This window comes from Rhyacophila brunnea, unplaced genomic scaffold, assembly GCF_057557595.1.
Source record: "Rhyacophila brunnea isolate RB1 unplaced genomic scaffold, BYU_Rbru_1.0 scaffold_2, whole genome shotgun sequence".
In the NCBI taxonomy this organism is placed as follows: Eukaryota; Metazoa; Arthropoda; class Insecta; order Trichoptera; family Rhyacophilidae; genus Rhyacophila; species Rhyacophila brunnea.
The window spans coordinates 38,125,255-38,140,577 of NW_028232859.1; the positions used below are offsets into that span (position 1 = coordinate 38,125,255).

At 35.9% G+C, this 15,323-nt stretch overlaps 1 protein-coding gene across 1 annotated transcript; it reads left to right on the plus strand.

Moving 5' to 3' along the window:
* The first annotated feature begins 8,282 nt into the window (after positions 1-8,282).
* pAbp (poly(A) binding protein) lies at positions 8,283-13,383 on the plus strand. Its single transcript, XM_085946329.1, has 3 exons — positions 8,283-8,810; positions 8,932-9,713; positions 12,074-13,383. Exons 1-3 carry the CDS (start codon positions 8,645-8,647, stop codon positions 12,920-12,922), a joined length of 1,797 nt encoding a protein of 598 aa, XP_085802455.1. The 5' UTR covers positions 8,283-8,644; the 3' UTR covers positions 12,923-13,383.
* The last annotated feature ends 1,940 nt before the right edge of the window (positions 13,384-15,323 follow it).

Below are 15,323 nucleotides of genomic sequence, written 5' to 3' on the forward strand. Positions count from 1 at the left end.
GAGCGCCGTTCCTGTTCGTGGGATTTCCAAGGATGGCGTTCCTGTTCGTTAAAACCTCGAAAATGGCGTACCGGTTCGTAAAATATCCGAAGGACAGCGAGTCGTCTAGTAAAATCCTCAAGCGTCATACTTAATATTATTACGTTCCGGGTTAGATTTAAAATTTACGAAAATGAATTGATAGTTCCAAAGGTACAAAAACATAAATATTTTTTTTTATTAAAAAATAATTTTACTGGCTTAGAACCACTGAATTTTCTATGACCCGTACATAATGTACTTAAGTTTTTTTGAAATAGTGATAGAGTAAGTGGTATTTGAGAACTAACCTTCTTTCAAGACAATACTGTTTTCAACGTATTTGGCCTTGAATGCACCAATAGACAGAACCTTTTGCGTCAATGGTGATAAAACAATAAATTTGTATACAAAGAAATGCACTGAGGCAATGAGCAAGATTTATTGCATTGTCGCACGTATGGGACAATAATGTATTTTGAAAAAAAAAAAGGTTTTTATGATTGTTAGGAAAAGGTTGGAAGCTATTTGACATTAAGTTAATTAAGTTAATAACGTAATAGTTATAATGCACACTAGAACTTTTTAATTTTTAAATGAAACACATTAAATACACATATTATCTTTACTGTATAAATGACTTAATTAATTTGTTAAATATTGCACAAAAATAACATAGTAAAAATAGTGTGAATAAAACTACGTGCCCTACATAAGTATATACCGAGATAGGTATACTATATCTGTCCTACCGAGGGTTGAAATTCTTGAGCACGTTTATGATCAATACGGCAGTGGTAGGCAATTGTTTTTTGTAATGAAACTTTAAATTTTGTATCGAGACAACCATAATTGACCGAATTGTCCATTTATCATATTATTATGTTAGCGAAATTTACATGGGTTTGACGCGTTCATAGTTTTTGTATTTCATAATGCAATCGGGGTCGTTCATTGGTCGTTTATCAATATTAAGTTGTATGCAGCCAATGATAAGCGTTTTCATCAGAGGAAGCGACAAAATTAGACTCCTTGTTTTTCCAAATTTAATCATTTTAAGTTGTGTTTTTTTGGTTTCCCATTACCTAACCCCCATGCTTTGTTGCTCTACACTAATTTATTTTTTATATTTCTTACATTATTGATGAATTGATGAAGTTCAGCGGAAATACTTTGCAGTGAAAAACTAAGTAGGTACCGAGAGAGATGGAATAAAATAAGGGAGGCCTTCATCCAGCACTGGATCGACCAAGGTTGATGGGTTGGGTTCTAAATAATTATTATTGCATACATGAAAAAACCTAACTATTGCAGCTGCTTTGCTAAATTTTTAAATTTCCGAAAAACTTGTGCTCTGACATCGTTTAAAAACTCTTTGTAGGTACTTAATAGCTTAAATTGTTGTTCAATAATTTCTAAGGGGGTCAAATATTTCATATTAAATAGTAAATACAGTCATGCTTTTCCCTGTGACCAGACCATACGTATTTGCTGTTTTACCTACCTACTCAACGTTACGGAATCGCCAGATAATAATTATTTATCCTAATATATTATAATATTTTACATTGAGTGACAAAAAAAATAAATATCATTTCCTCATATATTTGTATTGTCTTAATTATATATGGATATTTTTCGGGTTTAATGAACTGTGTTTTTGATGGCTAAACTAATATAATAATACATTTAATAACTTAAATCAAATAATTCCATAATTAATATAGATACATATTCGTGAACATCGTATGCATGTTAAAATTTTTTGTATTGTTTAAGGTACGAGTACATTACGAAATAAAAATATTTAAATAAATCAATCAGAATCCAATGGGATAAATATATGCAAAATTTCCCTGTATATAACAATTTCTATAACATTGGAAACCTATTAGAATAAATTATCCTACATGTCCACATGATGTAAATATTTTTTTTCTAATAATATGTACCTACACTTCTGAGGTTGTTTAAAATGATTCATATTTAATAAAGAATGCTACATTTGTAAATCTTTCGTATTACATACTTTTTTAATTAATTTATTAAAAAACATGTCCTTGCTTTCTAGTATACGATGGATTTTAATTTGATTAAAAAATAGTTTACCATAATCAAAATATTTCGAATTTACGAAAAATCAGAGATTTGAAAAAAGCGGCATGTATTTTGTGTAAACCGAAGTATCTTCACTCATATTTCTATCCACTTTTAGTTGCATATTTTTATTCAAACTACTAAAGAAACCGATGGGAAATTGTGATTAGTTTGTCTATTATTTCATGTATTTTAATAATGTTTCCCACTCCAATTAGATTCATATACGTTTAGTTATTTATATAATTATTAATGTATTTTTTAGAAAACGATTTCGTAAACTAAAATGACTGTATATTTGTATGTTACCACTAATTGTTATAGCCGATAGCGTATTGGGCGAAGATGATGATGAAAAAAGTACATCATGTAAAACTAAAAGATATTTTTATGTTACAGATTTTATTATATCTAATATCACACATTTTTGGAAAATTGTCGAGCGTTCCTGTTCGTGAAATTTTCCATTTCGAGCACCGAATGGTTGACTAGGAGAAGTGTTTACCTATTCCATATACCTAGTTTCTATCTGAGAAAATTGTGGACTCTGAATTGTACAATTTACGATGATACAAGTGGTGAGACACTACACTGATGTGGATGAAATAAAAGGTGGAAGGGGTGGCAATAAGACCGATTGTTGCTTGATGAAATGGGCATCTAGCAATGTTTTAGCAAATATTGAAGAGCTGACGATTTGGTATGATAATTGCCCTTGCCAAAATAGGAATATCATGATTTTTTTTTCATATACCTAGCCTCTGAAAAACATTCCTACGCTGAAAATCATAAATCGCAAATTCCTATTAGGCCATACACACATGGAGATCGACACTGACCACTCTATAACAAAACGTCAAAAAATATTCTGAACGGTATGCAGATAATTGTTACTCCATGGGATTGGGTTCAGCTTGTAGGGACATGTAAAAGAAACGAGCTTTTTGAAGTTATTAACATGGAGTTAAATAGTATAAACAATTTTCGCTCTTTGTATGCATCATCTTCAGCTCCTTTTGTGGCTCGAAAAAAGAATATTGATAGCACACCTTTTTATTTCTAATGTTGTATGGTTGCAAATTCGAGCAGATAATATGGGTTATTTCACAGCTGACTCTGTTTAATGTTGTATCTTAAGATGGCGCTAGTTATCTACGTTATAAGGCGAAGTTATCCGATGAAGATTTCCAAACTGTGGACCTCCGTAGAAAAACAAGGTCGCAAAATATTTTTTTTCCCATTGGCATTCCACATGTTCAAAACATCCAATTAGCACGGCCAAATTAGAAAGATCTACAAAGTTTCTTTTCCATCCACATTTCCACATCCGTTATGCAGGCGTATACTGCGGCATAACGAACGATAGGCGCTCTTCAAATTTGTGCCGAAAGTGTCCCAGGAGCAACTTCCCAAGACCTTGGTTGGCGTGCACTAGAGTGTATATCATCCCTTATTCGTTATAATGTATTAAGGTCAATTTTGAGATCAGAGGATGTGATCGGTATCCTGCAATTCGGCACATAAGCAAGTCGGAGATTCTATTAGGCCAAGCTTGGAGGCAAAACCACCGTGTCCGGTTAAGATCTGCAAACTATGAAACAATGGATATCTCGGAATTTCAAGAATTTTATGATAGAATTCCACATAATTCCTGATCACCTGATGTCCCGGAGAATGACCAGGAATAATTCTCATTGCGTTGATTTTTTTCTAGAGTAATAATAAATTTCGAATAATGTTGTACTTATGTAAATTAAAAAAACATATAATTTCTTTTCATATGTAGACTTACTGAAATATTTTTTGTATTTATAATAAAATAATTATTAATAATATGATGCACAGGAAATAAAAATAATTTATACCTATATGGACGTCCGTGTATTATCTATAGGCGAAGTATTGCTTAGTGGTACTTCTACATTATGTGTTAGAACATAAAACACGGAAGTCCATTAATTTATTAATTCTAAATGATTTAGTCTTTCTAATTTAATAACTAATTCTAAAAACAAATTTAATTATGAATGATACCGTTTACAGACCCTAATTATTACAGTTATTATAAAAGTTATAGAGCTTGAAACATTTAACCTACACAAAAATCACTCTCCTGAACAAAAGTCCAAATGTGCCTTCCGTGGTTCGTCCTCTAGCGTATTGAATTATTTTTGAACTCTTTCTGGATTTTGTCTAAAAAACACGACGTTCATCTCTTTAGGTCAGGGGGAGGCAAACTTTTTGGGTGGAGGGCCAAATTTAAGAATTCAAAATGAGCGGCGGGCCGCAAGTAAAATACCATTTTTAGATTTATACACTATTTATTATCACGAAAAATAAACATTACAAAAAAATTAATGAGAAGAATGAAACTGTTGTACATTTTTTTAAATTCAGGTGTTAATTTTGTCGTTGATATTCTCAAAACTGCTTGTAAATGGGCATCGGAGATATTTGATCGTTAAGAATTTTTATTGAGGTTCATGATCGAAAATGTTTGTTCACATGTATAGGTTGATCCAAAAATAACGAACATTTTTCTTGCATAATCTTTAAGTTGGTCGAATTTGTCTGAATTAAGGGCATTGTAAAATTTGGAGATTTCTTCACGACGATGCAATTCTCTTAAATCAGTGTCAAACTGCAGATCAATAATCTCAAGTTGTAGCTCTGTCGGTACACTATCAATATCTATTGAAAATGGATCGCGTACTATTGCTAAAGTATAATAAATCTATATCAATATTATTTTTTTTTAATTATAAAAAAGTTATTCGTAATCAAAAGTACAATTAATGATGGCGGGCCGCAAAAAAATACCCGGCGGGCCACATGCGGCCCGCGGGCCGCAGTTTGCCCCCCTCTGCTTTAGGTGTACCTAATTTTTTGGACTACTTTAACTCTTAAAAGTATTGGTCATTCAACTAGTACCAGGTAGGTACCTACCTATCTACGTTTAGATCTGGGCCCTTATGTTAGAACTTGCGAGTCGTGTGAAACATCGTAGTTATTCGCGAAAGTGACGTAGGTTATCGAAATATGGCATGTCGAAACTTATCAGTGATAAGTTTGAGTTTGAATATGACTAATTCAGGTAGTGATAAGTTATCACTACCTGAATTAGTCATAATCCGTGTCGACATTATTGCCCATACCAAAGGGTACTCGTGACCGTCGTACCTATGTAGGATTTTGTCGAATCTACTGAATTTTTTGTCATTCTACTGAATTTTTAAATTTTGACTTAGCAACACTGATTACGAGGGTAACCAACTTGTATGATATCCATAAACAATATATTGCCGACCAAAATAAAAATAAAGGTAATGTAAAGTCTTCCATTCGAAGCGAAAAAAAATGTAGAATACTTTTATTTATTGAGTACTAAAATTGAGATTTTTAAAGTCTAGGGTTGAATATTAAGTTGTTCGTCCTAAATCAATGCACACACGAAACATTCATGCACGCAGGAGATCAACTATAAGTGCTCGTCCGTGGTGGTTTGGCGGTCGCGGGGCGGGCAACTCAAACGTATGAACACGTCTCGACGTGTCCGTAGACAATGCGCGGGGACGGGTGTTCGCGCGTGTTGTTTTGGCGCGTCTAGCTCGACGCAGGCAAGATTGTACATGCGGCGGGCTCTTCCCATACTGCGCGCATAGAGGTGTCCGCACTGAATGGACGGGCGCCGACATGGTAAACGAGCGAATAGCGGGTGTCTCAAACCATCATGAGCTTACCGCGCGCGTCTGGTGTATTTGTGGTATTATTTTCACAAAGCATAGATAGTGCGAAGTGATGTAAAGTAGGTATACGTTTTATAACGTTGCACTTTTTACTACACTGATACGCCTCTTTTCCTTATTACGTCGCATAAAATTATATCAAATGATATTCACTTGTATTAATATAATATGTAGTTCTAAATAAATATTTATTATGTAAAAATAATATCTTTAAATTTCAGTAATTCTTAACGCACATATAATATTGTATACTTATCTTACTTATATTTATAAAGGTAGGTACATAAAAACTGTTTTTTTTTTGTCTATAATTATTCAATATTCTTTCTCATTTATCTCTTTATCTAATTTCTCTGTATTTTAATTATAATATGATTACCTAACTATAATTATTATAATTTATATGGAAACTTTGCTTGTTGCAATATCTTTTTCTAGTCTATTTTATATATATTTGTATTCTATGTAACTGTTTGTTTTCCTTAATAAAAAAATATAAACATAATAAAAATAAAATATATTAAGTAGGTACAACATTTCCATCCTAGAGCCGGGGTGCAAAGTTATGAAGCGTACATTCTACACATACATTCACACCATATGAACCGAAAAGTCTTTTTTAAACTTTAACTTACATAATATTATCCAATATATAATCAAATTATAAAATCGACCAAGCGTACTTGATAGAATTTGAATTTAAATTCATATATTATATAAATTTACCAAATAAACATGAATTAACTGTATCAGATGACAGTGTGTATTCACCATAGATGGTGTTTGAAGATGCCAAAAGGCGATAGTCGGATCGCAAAAAATGACTCAAAAGGAATAGAAAAAAACTTAGATCAATTAGAATATATCAAATATTTTCTCATGTTACTCTTTTTCGAAAAACTTGTCTGGTTGTTCCCGCAGTTTCTTGTATAAGTTATAAAATTCTTCTGTTAAATTAGTGCTTTCCATATTGATTTCATTGGCCCCATATTTTGCTGCAAAGTTTTGCCATTCTACCCGTGCCCGTCCCCGCGCCTATTCCGCGTCGCACACGCCCCATGACTACGGCCAAGCGCTAATAAAAGGCCAATAGCCAAGAGAGGTGGTGTTAAAAGATGACACTTTTGACAGTTAACTGTGATAATTAGCTGCCTTTATGCCAGCGCTCCATTGGCACGCAAGTCAGACGATTTACAGTCTTCGGACTTTTTTTTCGCGTGGAGCACCCCAGATCTGCAGACTTTTTAATCCGCAGACCAGGCTCGCTGGATTTCAAACATGTTTGATATTTTTGCCAGACTTCGTCAGTCGATCACTATGCGAAATCGATTTATCATTAATACGCAATCATTCGGACCGGAAAAAAATTTGTAATTGTTTTAAACATTTTCATTGATTAATTTGTTAATTTACACATTATAAAATGAGAGATTTACAATTATTTTTTTTATTTGTATTTATGAAATTCATAAAATAAATCGTAAAACTCGTGTTGTTTTCACTGCTATATTATTTTAAGCAAGTCTACATATAAATAACACAAAATTATAGGATTATCGGAAGACATTACGAGAATCATAACTTTTCACTTTTGACAGCTCGACTTTTTTATTCGTTCGTTGATCAGTAGCAGAGCATAGACAAATCGGACGATTTATTGTCCTCGGACTTTTGGCTCGCCAATGGAGCGCTGGCATTAGAATAGCCAACTGAATCGGTAGGTACCTATCCGCTTTTGTTCCATTCGAGTTTTTTCTCATTAGGGTTTCCAAAATAATATTTTCTACATTACAAAATCAGCTAAGTCCACCATTAGGTATTTTTGACTTTTTTGTGAATTGCTGAAGAACTACCGCTTTCTAACATTTCTGCATTATCAAAATGTGGGATTTATTAATTTTAAATATTCTATACTTGAGATAATATAAACTTTCACCCTTGTGACTGTGTATTTGAGAAAACATAAAGCTGTTTTTCTCCTATTCATCTATTATGGACTTGGCTGATTTCGAAATCTAAAGACACATTATTGTGTATTCAATAATAAACAACTTTAAATATACAGACAGCATACTGAATAAACTTAACCCAATATCCTAAACAACTAAAATATTATTATGCCATATACAAAATAACTAAACATTCTTGCATTTGAAATGTGTAAAATATCTATTCCAATCTTATCATGTTGTCTATGTTATTTCAAATGAAGCTTATTTATTTATAAAAAATATACCTATTATGAATATTTAACGTATTTTTGACTTTAAAAAAATATAAAATTGTTATTGTTCTAAATTCAAACCAATTCAGTCTTTGATAATCCTTGAAACAATAAAAAACAAATAAAGGGTATGAATATTTTGAAATGATTGAAGTATTTCCGGTTAGTATATAAACGAGTGACCGCTTCCTTTCACCGCCTCTTCCTCGTATGAGCAAGGTCTGTTCACGTGAGGTTGTGTGTTTCCTTTCAAAATAGGTCACACAATCCTCTTCAATTTCGTGAAATAATCTAGAAAAATATAAAAAAATAATAAAAACTATTAAAAACCCCAAAAAAATCGAAAAAGTAGTGAAAACGTACGGGAAACAAGTGTAACTTTATTTTGATTTTATGTGCGTGCGTGTTCAACGTGGGCCATACTGAAACGAGCCATTTTGGAAAATTGAAACTTGAGTTTATTCCACGTTGCAAATTTTGTTTTCATATTTTTGTACATTTTCAATGCATTAAATCTACATACGTAAACTAAGTCCGTGAAGGCCATAATTTATTTATAATGGCGTCTCTATACGTTGGAGACCTTCACTATGATATCAACGAGGCCATGCTCTTTGAGAAGTTTTCTACTGCAGGACCAGTACTTTCCATTAGAGTGTGCAGGGATGTGATCACTCGGAGATCGTTGGGCTATGCCTACGTGAATTTCCAACAGCCGGCCGATGGTGAGTTTTATTTGAGTGTTCATAATTTAAATCACGTGTTCCAATCTACCATATTGTTGAAACATCATGTCACCCGTGAGTCATTCTATCCGATGTAATTAATTTGAATGTTTGCTTACAGCCGAACGCGCATTGGACTCAATGAATTTTGACATGATCAAAGGGCGCCCGATAAGAATTATGTGGTCCCAACGCGACCCTTCCTTGCGGAAATCGGGTGTTGGCAACGTATTCATTAAAAATCTGGACAAAAACATTGACAATAAAGCGATGTATGATACATTTTCTGCATTTGGAAATATTTTAAGTTGTAAAGTGGCTCAAGATGAAACTGGCGCCTCCAAAGGTTACGGTTTCGTGCATTTTGAAACAGAGGAAGCCGCCAATAAATCTATCGACAAAGTAAATGGCATGTTACTCAATGGGAAAAAAGTGTACGTTGGCAGGTTCATTCCCCGCAAAGAACGCGAAAAGGAACTCGGAGAGCGCGCAAAACTGTTCACCAACGTTTACGTTAAGAACTTCGGGGAAGATCTTACCGATGAAATGTTGCGTGACATGTTCGAGAAGTACGGGCGTATCACCAGCCACAAGGTCATGAGCAAGGGAGGAGCCTCACTCGGCTTCGGATTTGTCGCTTTCGAAGACCCTGATGCGGCCGAACAGGCCGTAGTCGAGTTGAACGGCAAGGAATTAGTCGAAGGGAAGCCTATGTACGTTGGCCGCGCCCAGAAGAAAGCTGAGCGTCAGACTGAATTGAAACGCAAGTTCGAACAACTTAAAATCGAACGGCTTCGTCATTTCCAAGGTGTCAATCTGTACGTGAAAAATCTCGATGACACCATAGACGATGAGCGTCTGCGCAAAGAATTCATGGGTTTCGGCACCATTACATCAGCCAAGGTGATTATAATGTTTACATTAACTTACCTGTTTTCTTATTTACAATCTTAAACTAGAAAGCAGTGCCCGCGTGGCCTGTAAAGTTTTACAGATGCTAAAATTGTTGCTCATTGTGAAAATTTGATGTTTTCATTTCATGTCAGTCAGATGTATTGGCCCTATGAAAAATTTTAATTATTCAAGATCTGTTTAAATTATCCATTCCTATGAGCGTTTTTAAATGCTTATTACCAATTTCTTTTAGAAATCCACAGCAATTCAATTGTAACATCCATTATTATATATCCTGTGGTATACATTCATGTGCGTTTTTTCACAACTTACCTATTTTTGGGTTACAGGAAGTTGTGTTAGGTATAATCTCGAAACAATATTTACTGTATCTTCACCCCCCAGTTATAAGTATCGTCCTGGAAATGTTTTGGCACATTTTAATCTCTTACTATTTTCTATCGTGTAAGGTAGGTAGGAATAGTCACACTACTATTTGAATATTGCGTATATATACATCTTTTTGACTAATCTGATTCAAAATTTCAATTCCAATAAAATTCATAACATTACAATATACCACAAACAACATAATCTAGGGCACAACTGACTAGTTCTCCGCCTTTGCACGTTGCCATCTGTCTGATGCAATTTCTGAATTTTATGCAACACAGTGTAATACCCCGTTTACACGTGCATGGATTTACTGTGCACAGTAAGAAAATGTATGGGGAATATTATCCTGCAGTTGGCAAGATTGTGTGCATGAATCAAGTAAGTTTGGAAGCTTCTGAATTGTTCTGATTTTTTATGGTCTTATGCGCAAGTAAGATCTGCGCCTCTGAGTAGAACGATAATGACGAACCTGCCAGTAAAAAACGAAATACTTATTTTGAGGTTAACCGATCTTTTCAATACATCTCGTCAAAATAGTACTATAAGATGACAACATCGCGTCTCGCTTACTCTTGAAAAATGAGATTGGAGAGACAGTCGGCACTTTAACATGTAAACAGTTATTGTCACGATATTTTAAAATAAGCACTATTGCTGACAGTGAATCCATGCACTTACTTACCAACTGAACTATAATTATAGTACTTTTACTATAATTTTGGTCTGTGTACTACTAAGGTATAGTAAAGCCCAAAATATCATAATTTTGAATATCAGAAAAAATCATTTTTATGTTTGCAATTTAATTTTGACATTTAAAAATATGCCAAACGATATTTCCCTACCTTAAATAGGTGCAATATTAATAGTACTATAATTTTGTAATAAAGAAAATTTGGAGAACCGAGAAAAAAATTGGTCGAAAGAGGTGAAAAAGTTCTTGACTTGATATAAAATGAATTAAATTCGCTGATGAGAGGTGTTTAATAAAAAAGAGCATCGGAATTTCTCGAATTCGCTGTTTCTTTGTGAGAAACATAAAACCCATACGTTTTCAACAGTTGACAATGCATACTATAATTTCTTGGACCCAAACTATGATAGATAGATGGACAAAAAGATACCTACACTGTAAGAGAATTCAGAAATGGCGTCTGACTGATGACAGCAGTGCGTGAGAGCGGAAAACTATTCAGTTAAGCTCAATGTAGTACTATATAACAATGCACCACATTAAAGATAAGTTTGAATACTTGCCATGATGGACTAGGACAGTGGTTCTCATATGCGGCCCTGGTGGATGCATTCGGCCACCAGTGGATTTTGCTGCGGCCACCAGCGCTTTACAGAATAATATTTGAAAAATTTATTTATTCGTAATTATTATTTATTCTGTTAGAAGTTGACAATTTTTCTGTTTTATCTTCTTTTAGCGATTTCATAGATAAAATTACGAACACAACTTCCAAACTAAAATAATAGAGTGTCTTCAATCTCTAGATCTAGAATTTGAAAAAACGCTTTATTTCGTAACTTCGCTTTTTCAGATGGTGACAAATAAAAATTTCATAGGACTACAAATGAGATTAACATAATTTTCAGTATTTAATTTAATTAACCTGATCTGTGCCGGAAGGTTGTGTATGGCGGCAAGTGAGAGGCTGCAAATTTTCGGCAAAAACTATTTTTAAAAAAAAAATTATAATATGTACTAAAATGTTCAAATGTCTTTTATTAAATGTACATGATGTTTATAAATAAGTTGATCAATTTTTTAGTAAATCAAATTTAGCTTTATTTTTTACAATCAGGACAAAAATTAAATTTGGTGCGGGGCCACCAGACGATTCCATAGAACTGTCGAATGTTAATTGTGCAGCCACAGCTAAATTTCACGTGAGAACCACTGGACTAGAATGAGTGAGTGCAGTCAAGGACTATACAATTATAAATGAACATGTGTTTGTTTTCAGGTGATGCTGGAAGATGGGCGCAGCAAAGGCTTCGGCTTTGTGTGCTTCTCAGCCCCCGAGGAGGCGACCAAGGCCGTGACAGACATGAATGGCCGCATTATGGGTAGCAAGCCGCTCTACGTGGCCCTTGCCCAGCGTAAGGAGGAGCGCAAGGCGCATTTGGCGTCACAGTACATGCAAAGGATGACCAACATGCGCATGCAGCAAATGGGTCAGCTATACCAGGCCGGAGGTGGTGGGGGCTATTTTGTGCCCACCATCGCCCCCAACCAGAGGTTCTTCGGCCCTGCCCAGATGGCTCCAATGCGGACCACCCCCCGCTGGCAGGCGCCCCAGGTACGGCCCAATGCCCAGGCGGCTGCTTCCGCCTACCCCGGCATGCAAGCTGCCTTCCGCCCATCGCCCCGCGCCCCCGGCCAGGCTGCTGCCCGCAACGCTCTCTCAGCCCGCCCTATCACCGGGCAGCAGGGGGCTGTACCCGGTGTACGTGCCCCCGCAGCAGCTGCCGCCGGCCGCCCTACCGGCTACAAGTACACGGCCAATATGCGCAACCCGCCTGCTGCCCAGCAGGCTGTGCACACACCTGGCCAAGAGCCACTCACGGCTTCCATGCTGGCCGCTGCACCCATGCAGGAGCAGAAGCAGATGCTGGGTGAGCGGCTCTTCCCCCTCATCCAGCGGATGCACTCGGACCTGGCCGGTAAGATCACGGGCATGCTGCTCGAGATAGACAACTCGGAGCTGGTGCACATGCTGGAGCATGGGGAATCGCTCAAAGCCAAGGTGGAGGAGGCAGTAGCCGTATTGCAGGCCCACCAGGCCAAGCAGCAGGCCACCAAAAAGGAGTAATCCGGCTGTCCCGTGCCCTCGCTTCCCTCTACGTTTATGTTACGAAAATTTTGAAAAATTTGGAAAATGTTTCCGTAATCGCATAAAAAAATGTAAAACTTATCAGAAAATTTAAGGTTATGACGATCTTTTGCTCCCGGAGTGCATTTCGATGCCATCCCTCGATCGGGAAAGTTATCAACTTCGCCTTACAAAAACAGACATCATTAATATTTTAAGGTTTAACATCTGTCTTCGTTCAGTCACGGGCTGGCCCTTTTAGCTGCCCCGTCGTCCTTTTTTTCCGACACCGAAATGTTTGTTTCTACTCATTTTATATTTCATGGTGACCCCCCGCCCAGGTCCGTCGTGGCCCGGCCGGGACACGTTTTCTCTTAAATAATTGATTTAATTTTAATGTCGCCTCATTGCTGTGTATGGATATATTACCAGGGTTAAATAAATTTCTTTTGATTGTAAAATGCGTATTATTAAATTTCCTCACCGCATCCTTTCCGTGTCTGATATTAGTTTAGTGGACTGATAAATTTTTGCCAGTAACAGTTGACACTCTTCTATAGATCTGTCATTTGCTCATTTGAAATTTAAGGACAGCTCAACAGTACGTAGGAAACCTCCCACATAGGAAACAGTGCTTCATCTTTTATTTGTATTGAGTTCTGTAGTCTGCTTGCGTTCTAATTCCTCCAGTAGTGAGATATTTAAACAACCATCGATATGTCTTGGAATGGTATCTTCATTCTGTTTGAATGTCAACTCTTTATTTTAAAATTGTCATTATTAAAACGATTTGGTTCCATCCAATTACGACATCTCATTTAGAGGTGTGGAGGGGCAGCTTCATCGCTAGGGGCATAACCACTAGCTTTGATGTTACCTTAGATACGGTTACGGTATCTCGTACACAAGTTGATAAAAACAAAATTTGTACTTGCTTGCCAGACCCAGGATTTAAACCTTGGTTCCACGACGTTATACTTTGCTATGCAAAAAATACGTTCTCCGCGGCGTGGCTGCCGGCGACTGGTCGCCTAGTGTGGCAGCGCACAATACATAGCTATATGTTATCATACATCGCTACCGATCGCCCAACCAGAGACCGGGAACCAGGCCGAGCGCACGAACGAGATTTTACTGATCGCCCGACTTAATTGCTTGCGCGACTACTGGGCGATCAGGTGTGGCATCATCCATATAACTGCATACATCGGTCTGGTCCCGAGACCAGAGTCGCTCGGTGTGGCTTGGCTCTTAGCCGCGTGGGCATACACATAAGTCAAAATAAATAATATTAAAGCAAAATGCCTCAAATATATAGAGTTATTGTAGCGATGAATGAACACATTTCGAAATACATATAAAACCTTCGTGGCAAATATTTCCAATTATTGGTATTATGATGTCATTGACAACTATTGATCCAACGTTGATAGTACATCTTACAAACATTAAATTTGGGAGATTTTCCTATACCCGGACTTGAGTATTTGTAAAAATTAGCAGTGGTTGCTATAAGATGGTGTTTTCAATAGTTTAATAATTTTAATAGTTATATTACTTATTGATAGGTACTTCTTTTTTTTCTATAATATATTTTGATAAATACCGGTATTAATATTATATTCATTCGGTATTGCAATCGACATACCGAAAGAAAAAGTATCGATATTTGTCACTGGTATGTCAAACGAAATTTGAAGCTTAATTAATGTTTAAAAAAAATTGTGGACTAAACTGTTGTGAACAAGAAGAGAGGAGAAACAAATATTAACATATACCCCTCGCGCTGCATCACAACAGTCCGAGATTGGAAACAGGTTACCCAAATTTTTAACTTAAGTTATAGTTGACCTAGAACACGTGTTTATACTGTTTATAGCCGGAGACAGTTGTCAACATAAATGACTCAAAGTAGAATTGACAAAAATAACTGATTCAAAACCATTTATTACCATTCTACTATACCAGTGGTCGGCAAACCGCGGCTCTTTGGCCTCTTGAGTGTGGCTCTGCCACAAATGACCACGTATGGGCTAAAACGGTTCCTTATTAACAGAAATTAAAGCATTTCTCTGTGAGAAGAGTGTCACTATCCAGAAATAACGGACCATCAGTTGATTCAAAAAAAATATTTCATGGTAGACATTATGTCTAGAGTTGGGTATTTACTGAGAAAATCTCAAGATTCGGGATTTCCTGAAATGATGAAATTTTGAATTCTCAAGATTCGGGATTTCCAAAAAAGAATTCTTCGAGATATCGTGAAATTTAAAAAAAAAACCTGTAAAAATCCTAAAATCAGTAAAAACAGACATTCCAAAAACGTATTTTTTTTTATTTATGTAAGAAGACAAACAAAATAGAAGTAATATAAATAGAATAGTAGTAAAGTAAATAGAAT